This window comes from Melanostigma gelatinosum, assembly GCF_949748355.1.
Source record: "Melanostigma gelatinosum genome assembly, chromosome: 15".
NCBI lineage: Eukaryota > Metazoa > Chordata > Actinopteri > Perciformes > Zoarcidae > Melanostigma > Melanostigma gelatinosum.
In genome coordinates this window covers 3,911,461-3,920,115 of record NC_136648.1, presented here as the reverse complement: position 1 = coordinate 3,920,115, position 8,655 = coordinate 3,911,461, and the positions used below count along the sequence as shown (strand labels likewise).

The 8,655-nt window shown below is 42.0% G+C and overlaps 1 protein-coding gene across 1 annotated transcript; it reads right to left on the bottom strand.

Moving 5' to 3' along the window:
- Positions 1-4,796: 4,796 nt before the first annotated feature.
- Positions 4,797-7,175, bottom strand: LOC306789098 (tripartite motif-containing protein 16-like). Its single transcript, XM_079284886.1, has one exon. It carries the CDS (start codon positions 7,140-7,142, stop codon positions 5,463-5,465), a length of 1,680 nt encoding a protein of 559 aa, XP_079141012.1. The 5' UTR covers positions 7,143-7,175; the 3' UTR covers positions 4,797-5,462.
- Between the last annotated feature and the right edge of the window lie 1,480 nt (positions 7,176-8,655).

The following is an 8,655-nucleotide window of genomic DNA, read 5'->3' as shown; positions in this document are numbered from 1 at the left end:
AATATTTAAGGCCAATATTTCCCTGAACTCTGTTTTGGTCTCCACCAACTTGTTTTGGAATATTTCCTTCAAAAGTTCAGGAGTGAAATTGGTTTTATCCAAAGTGTTTAACATAAAAACAGAGTCTTGATGAATGATCAAAGGTTCATTATTATTTAATGTTTGCAAACAGAGAACACAAACACAACCACGTATTGCAGCGAACTGTGAAATGCTCTGGAGACGCAGAATCAAAACAAGGTATTTATACCGGCCGGCACAGAGGAGACAGATAACACACAGGAGACGAAGGCAGAAATGTTTAGTCCAACAAGAAGCAGTTGATTGCAGAAAGAACACGTCGGTCGCTTGTCCCGAATATGATAGAAAAGTGACCTTTGTACTAGAACAAATATGTCAATGTGTTCAGACATCCAGACGCCCGTACAAATGAATTTTCTAACAGCAACATATCTCACAGAAAATATAATGAGGACATGTTAAAACTTTTTTATCATTACAAACTCCTGACGGAAAAATCTAAGGACTTGTTCCTTCCACTTCCACCAAGACAGGAAGGAATCAGCAACTCAGATAGATATATGTCACTTAAATCTGGCTTTAGAAAGACTTCTGAACTATTTCAATCTTTGTCGCATCAAGACCTTCAGTGTTCAAACGTTTTGAGATACTGGAGAGCAAACTGTCAGCACGGTGTTTTGATGGCGCCGCAGACAGCAGAGAGACGAGTCTCCTCCACAGTCACTGGTTCTATTTCCACTGGGGCCGTCTGAACTCAGAGTCCGTGCACTCTCAGCACTGTGAGCTGCTGCAGATAAGAGCTGCATGTACATGTGATGACACCGAGGTGTTGATATCTGTCTCCGTCTGCTGCTTCTGTCTTCTCTTCACATGCTGCGTCATCTTGTTGGTGCAGAAAGAAGAAGAAGAAGAAAAACGTCTGCTACTGAAAAACTAATCCTGTCTGCCTGGCTGAGCCAAAACTTTGTGTCTGACGGCCTCCTGATAGAATCCAGTGGAGACCGGACTCTTCCAAAGGTTTATCAGCAGCAAACAGCAGCACAACTACACCACAATCTACAAAGGACACGATGACTGGAAGCAGCTTCTGGGAATGTCCATAACTCAGAACGACTGGCTGTCTCTCTCTCTCAGCATCTCTGCTTCTCTTTTCATTCTCCTCTCTTCAGTCCTGCAGCGTCCCGGCGTTATTCTCAGCTCCACAGTTAAACCTGTTAGCTTGCATCACACACAGCAAAAGGATTCCCACACTTTAATTCACGCTGCTGTGATTTCCTGGACTGTTGTGTTGCTCTGGCAGGTTTCAGCAAAACGGCGATTAGTGATGGAAACGTGGAGAAAACACAAACATCTCCACTTCCTGCCAACACGCCTCCACAGGCAACAGTGGGGTTTTTTTTAGATATTATAGGGGAAATTATGTGGAGAGAAAAATTACAATTTCTTTCCCACAGCAGATCCTCAGAGATCCTGGATGGAGGAGCATTTTCCTCAAGAGGCTCATAGTTATCTTCTGCTCTGAATACATTTACTGGAGACGGTGTTTAGCAGAAGGGTGGCAACAAATCCCTGAGCTGTTTCTTCACACTTGCTTATGCACTCGCTGTGCTAATCGGCTCCATTATTTGCCCTTGATGGAGACAACTGCACCCTCAGGCATGGAGGAGGAATGTTGGCATTGATCTGATATTGTGCCTCCTAGCAACGACCTGTGTCACAGCTACAATACAGCCAGTAGACATTCATGAGCTGAGAATAACAAAGCGCTGGAGGTTCTCTCATTGATCGTTTCTGTGGATGAGAGCATCAGCCGTGACTTTAAAATGGAGCTGGATGTCTCGGATGTTTTTTTCCTTTTAACCAAAAGATATTCATCCCTGCTACGTGCACAGCTGCAGAGTGTGGATAAGCTCATAATGCCAGCAAGTGACTCCCAAATAGTGTTTTACCCTTCAATTTAAGGTTGACACGCTGTTTGATACAGTAAGAACATTCTGATTGAAGCTTACAAAGGCTTCTTCATCACTGAGCACATCTTATTTTTCTTTGTGCGCGACTAACAAGCTAATCTGGATAGCTCATCATATTCAGACATTATATTCTCCCTTTAAATTATTGTTTTCTCTTGATTCGGTGTCACCAAACCTCTGCAGAGAATACTTCTCATTAAATAGGACATTAACATTTGCATGTTTGTGAAGTCCACACGCTACTAAAAGAGTCTAAAAGCTACTAACATTGAATTCACCTAGCATTACACGTGAGAGCAACATCATGTTAGCTTAATGTTAACATACATATCACCTTCACATTATGTTACTACACAACTAAGCTAGCTGTTGTAACGTTAGCTGTTGTGACGTTAGCTAAAGTAGTATTTTTTCTATCAAACACTTTTTTAAAGCGTAAAGAAAACTCTGTTTTAGAACAAATACAACACACATATGGTTATAAAAATCCCGCCTTCAGAATTTGAATTTCTAGCAGTCTGCCCATGCGCAGACAGGAAAGCGTGTGGAAATTAAATTGTACATATTTCTTTCTCATCACTTTTACCTGAATGGAATTAACTCATTTTAAACGAGCGCAGTACATTTTAAGATCAATTAAAAAAGATACGTAGGATTCAATTACACATTAAAATCAATGAAATAAACTAGATTCAGAATAAGGGGTGCCGAATCATTTTTTTCAGCGTAGAAAGTTGTTGAACACTTTTAGTGAAGCAAACTTTGAAACTTCCAACGATGTTGATTTAGATGTTTAATTGAAAACAGACAGAATATGACTCTTCAAGCTCAGAGTTTCATCAATCAGGACTCAAAGGAAACCTGTGGATGAGACCTGTGGCTAATTCACTGATTCACCAAAGACTTTCAGCAAATGTGATTTTTAGACATTGAGAGATTTAAATTGGAACCATTTTGTAAATTGGTTTGATTCACAGAGTCAAATACTAAATATTCATGAAGCATATTGCTTGTTTTTTAAAGCAACAAGTTTGAAGCACAGACAATTACGTCAAACCTTTATTTCAGAATCCATACTGCTGGTAATACAGGAAGTTCCACTCCTGCATTTTATTGTAAACCAACTTTACCAACTTCTTTGAGAAACATGGAGGGACAGAAAGAGGAGGTAGTTGTTGAATGGACTTCACATTTACCCACAGGTGCTACTTTCTGCTCATTTGGTAATATTCCAGTTTCTAGAGATTTGGTAAATACTGTAGAGGTAAATGTCCTGATGATAAAGGAACTCATGTTGACAATCAGACATAAGCTGAGCTCATCAGGAGCAGCTGCTGGATCTCTCCTCCTTTCCTTAGATGTCCATGTATCTTCTGTCTCGCTGGCTCTTTGTCTTGCAGGATGCGGGTCCCGAGCTTCATGAGCAGAAGGCCCCGTGTGGTTCCTCCCTCATTTCACAACATCCTGTTTATACCTGTACTTTAGACCTTCAGACCTGTGAAGGGGAGGGAACAAGCAAATACCTTGATGAGGTGGAGCTCACTGTGTTTGACAGCAGGAGACACAGGGAGGAGTTTTCAGGCTCTACTGCATTCCTCACGTGTAGCTTCATGTGAGAGGCCGGGTGTGTTATCTGTCAATACAACGTGCAGTAAGAACAGTTATGACACTCAGCCTTCTTATATACAGTCCATGTGCTCAGCTCATAACAATTAGACTTTCAATGTTATTCACACTTTCAGAAACGTTGAAGAAAAAACTTTGCTTCATTGTTCAGTGTTGTCATCTTGTTTTCTGACTTCCTGGTGAAGAACTGGGGAGAACAAAACAAACGCATGAACAACTAGCTGTTATAAAAGGACAGACATGTGATGCTTCCTCCAGCCCTTCTGCTTCATCAGCTTTGGTTGGTGCATGTGCAGCCTCTTTCCAGCCTCCATTTCTGTGTTTACCTCAACAAGTCTCTCTTCCCATGAAGACAACACTGGCTCTACGTCAGCCTCTGAGGCCCAAGTCTGCTGAAATCAGCTACTGGATATTTGGATGGAGTGAAATGAAGCTTAATAAACCTTTTTTACATTTGTTATTTCCTATAATTAATACGTAGCTCTCTATGAATTGATCAGAAGAAGCAGTGGGGGATGTATGCTAACAGGAGTAGAAGTGATGGTTCATATTATTCTATTCACAAAGTGAACACACAGACTTACAGCGAACCATCCAGGGCCCTGTTTCAGAAAACAGGTTGAGTGAAAACTCTGAGTCAGTTAAAGATGGGTGTAACCAACATGGTGGTGCAGCGATAGAGCTGACAGCCTCCATTCACTGAACAACAGGAAGTACATGCTGATGATTCACTGTAAGCTGAGGCTGATTTGACTCTGTGTAGTATTTGAACATGAGGTCAAAACACACCGTTGAAAAGACGGACAAACCAAAACTCTGACGTCTCGTAAACGGTTGTTTCATTTCCTCGTTGGTTCATTCTGTATCAGTGTGTCTGACTCTGTGAGAGAGAGGAGACGGAGAGAAAGTCAGCGTTTGTTCAAGAAAACCTGCCACCGAGCAGCTTTAAAAGACAGAGACTGACTGACTCATGTTCTTCTGCTCTAAACATGAACTCTGTACTTTGTGGTGTTTCAGGAGGAAAACTGACTCAGTTATACTCTCATATTAGTTTCACATTTTCTCCATCAGCTTTGTATGAAACCCTGTAAATAAGACAAGAAGAAAAGACTTTGTTCATTCTTGAATCAAGAAATACTTTATTCATCATGTAAACCTTCAGTTTGTTCACATCCCATCAGTAAAGTCTGTTCAATGACTCTTGTTCAATGATTTCATCAACACATTCACTTCATCCTCACAATCTATTTGTTTGACCAGAATCTCAGTTCTGTAAAGAGAATAATGAATGATTCACTTATTGATTATGATTATAATAATTAGTTATATAATACATCATAGTACCTCTTTTGTACAACGATTAAGAAAACAACAAGAACAACATTTAATCTGTTGTAGAAAATAAACATAATTTCACTGAAAGGAATCTTTACAAAGAGTGCTGAGAACTAAATCTCTTTGATGAAAGAAGCTCTGGTGATTTCTCTCTTTAAGAGCCATGCAGTGGAAGAGAAGCAACAACTAACAAATGCATCAATACTAATATTTATCAAAGATTTAAACCTCAGAGCAGTTTACATTTTCATGAAGAGAAATATCAGTTCAGGTCAACAAAGATCATCATGAGCAGTGATAGCCTCCATGGCTAAACAGACACAGAAAGGAGCTCCACCTAAAGACACTCAAACATTTACACAACAATAATGAGAAGACGTCAAAGCACCGCCCACAATGTTTGATTGACAGCTGAAGAAACATCAGCAATTAAGAGACAATGATGGAGACAAAATGAGTTTCAGGATTAAAACACAGAAATGAATTTGCTGTTCCTTAAATCACTTCTGACTATTTTAGTTTACAGAACTCAGCAGTGTTTCCATAATCACCATGAATCAAAAGTCCAGCATAGAGAGGCTGAGTGAATGTGGTCTGGACTCTGTGGAGGAGAGTCATGGTTTCAGAGACGCTGTAGAAAGACAGAATACCTGCTCTGTGATCCAGGTACACTCCTACTCTGGAGGACTGAGGACCAGAGACGGGAGTTTTGATCTTGTTGTACCAAAATGCAAAACTGTTTTTGTCACAATCTAACGCCCAAGATTTGTCATTGAATCCAAATCCACATTCATCATCGCTCCCTGTTCTGATGATATTCTTGTATGCGACTGCTACATTAACTCCTCCTCTCCACTCCACCTCCCAGTAACAACGTCCAGTCAGACTCTCTCTACTCAGGACCTGACGATATGCAGTGAATCTGTCTGGGTGACTAGAATAAGACTGTTGTTTTCTCATTAATGTTGCTTTTCTGTTCCCCTCAGATAATAACAGATGTGTGTTTGCTGTGTTTGGATCCAGTGTGATTTCACTTGAATATCTTAAGAACTCAGCTCTGGTCTTGGGCTCTGCTTGTGAAGGTGACAGTAAAACGTCCACTTCAGTCACTGCCAGTGAGACGTTTGTCCACTTGTCTCTCAGAACGTCCTGTAGTTTATCTCTGACTTCTGACACAGCCGCCGTCACGTCCTCAAAGTAGCTCAGAGGACGGATGTGGATGGCAGACGAGTCTGTAGCTTCTCTGAGTGGTGACAGTGAGGGGTAGTTGTGTAGAAACTGGTTGTGATCCTCTGTGTGTGAGAGCAGCTTCAGCTCAGCGTCTTTCCTCTTCAGCTCAGAGATCTCCTGCTCCAGCTTCTCCTGAAGCTCTTTGACTCGACTCACTTCACTTTTCTGCTGGGATCTGACCTGCTGCTTCACATCGGAGCTTCTTTTCTCCATGAGACGGATCAGCTCGGTGAAGATCTTCTCGCTGTCCTTCACCGCTTCGTCGGCAGAGCGATTGACGGCCTCCACCTCCTGTTGAAGCAGCTTCACGTCTTTCTCTCTGTCCTGGATTCTCTGCTGGATGTTTAGTCGACTCACCTCCAGCTCTCTCTGCCTCTCAGTCCTTTCTGCTGCAGCTGAGACTGTGTCGTGGCCTTTGTGTTCCTCCACAGAGCAGAGGTAACAGATACACTGCTGATCAGTACGGCAGAACATCTTCATCACCTCATCGTGACGAGAGCAGATGTTCTCCTGGAGCTTCTTGGAGGGGTCCACCAGCTTGTGTTTCTCAAAGGCAGAGGATTCATAATGAGGCTGGAGGTGTTTCTCACAATAAGAGATCACACATTGCAGACAGGACTTGAAGGCTTTCCGTTTCCTCCCAGTGCAGACATCACAGGACACATCTTCAGGTCCAGCATAGCAGTGATCAGCAGGAGCAGCTTGGAGTCCAGTCTTCTTCAGCTCCTCCACTAAAACTGCTAACATGGTGTTTTTCAGCAGGACAGGCCTCGGTGTGAAGGTCTGCCTACACTGAGGGCAGCTGTGGAGTTTCTTCACATCCTCTTCATCCCAGAAGCTTTTAATACAGTTCATGCAGTAGCTGTGTCCACAGGGAGTAGCCACCGGATCCTTCAGTAGATCCAGACAGATGCAACAAGAGAAGGTTTCCCGATCCAGCTGAACTCCTTTCTGCGCCATTTCACCTCTCAGTAACAACGACTGTCTGAGTTTCACTTCACTAGAAGCGACTCTGCTTTGACTTCTGATCTGAACAACATGTGTTTGTTCAGTGAATGGAGGCTGTCAGCTCTATCGCTGCACCACCATGTTGGTTACACCCATCTTTAAAACTGTAGATCTGAAGGGGAGGGAACAAGGAGACATGTGGACAGAGTGGAGCCGGCTGTGTTTGAGAGCAGGAGGAAGAAGGAGGGCTTATCAAGCTGTGCTTCATTCCAGGAAGAGGAGCAGCGCTGTGAATGTGAACTTTGTTTCCTCATTCACAAACAGAGCCTCGGTTAAAACCTGCTCCACCTTTGAAAACATTTCATTTCTTTAGTTGTTCAATATTTCTTGTCTCCTCAGAGGAAGAGTTATAGACAAACATGAAGCCATCAAAAGACTAATTCTGTTCAGTTTTCTTTCACTGCTTAAAAACAGCTGGCTGACAAAAGAGTTATCAGATTAAACTAATATGAAACATTTAAATTGTCGTATAATACCTTTCTCTCATATTTAATGTTAAACTTTTAAACATTTCTTTCAAAACTTTTGAGAGAGTTATGTTTAAAAGTAAAAAATATGAGTGTTGAACACTCATATTTTTAAGTCTGTATTCTTGTGAAGAGAGAGGATGTGGCAACACGTAATGAGAGGCAACTCGTCAGGCTGCAGGTTCTAATGTCTGAGTATCTGTGTGTGTCAGGAGAGGGACGGACAGACGGTGTGATCGTGGATTAAGGCAGAGGGTTGGAAAGCATCAATTCAATCTGACATTGTGTCTCTAACTGAACAGAAAGAAGCCCAGGAAAAACAAAAACAACCAACACAAGAAATACATGAAAAATAATAAAATACAATACAAATCTGTAGTACCGGTGTTTTTCAAGACACCTTTCTGAGATAAAAAATAAGAGGACATGACATCTACAGCTTCAACTTGTTTGTTTCAGATTTCAGTCTGCACAACGTCACAGCACACGTAGTACATGTACAATGATTAGTTCTTACGTCTGGTGGATTTAACTTCACCACGACTGGTCCATTTGTACTTAAACGTACTTTATTTAGAACAGGTGGTCTCATTGAGACATGAGGTCTCATTCTCAAGAGAGACCTGGTTATGATAGACCACAACATACGCTTCATGCCTCGAATGACAAAGAGAAAGTATGTCCGTGTACCTGAAGCCCAGTGAGCTCAACACTCTTTACCTCACAGCCGACTCACAGTCGGCTCCGGCCCTCTTCCCACGTCGCCAACGGTCCATTCAGCTGAAGCAAAATAGAAAGAGTGTCACATCTTTCATTGACCATCACATCGTCAGCAGAAAAGCTTCCGATGACATGCAAACAATAATGCGTTTGTATCTTCTTCCTCTTCCTCCTCCTCTCTTTCTCTCTGGCCCTCTAACTGGTCGGCCCTGTCTTCTTAACATATGGGTTCCCATTTAACGAAACTGCTTTGTGAATTATGTTTTGGGGGGAAACAT

What these genes read in the sequence shown, in the direction of transcription:
- LOC306789098 (XM_079284886.1), bottom strand. Translation starts at nt 7,142, where the DNA reads ATGGCGCAGAAAGGAGTTCAGCTGGATCGGGAAACCTTCTCTTGTTGC.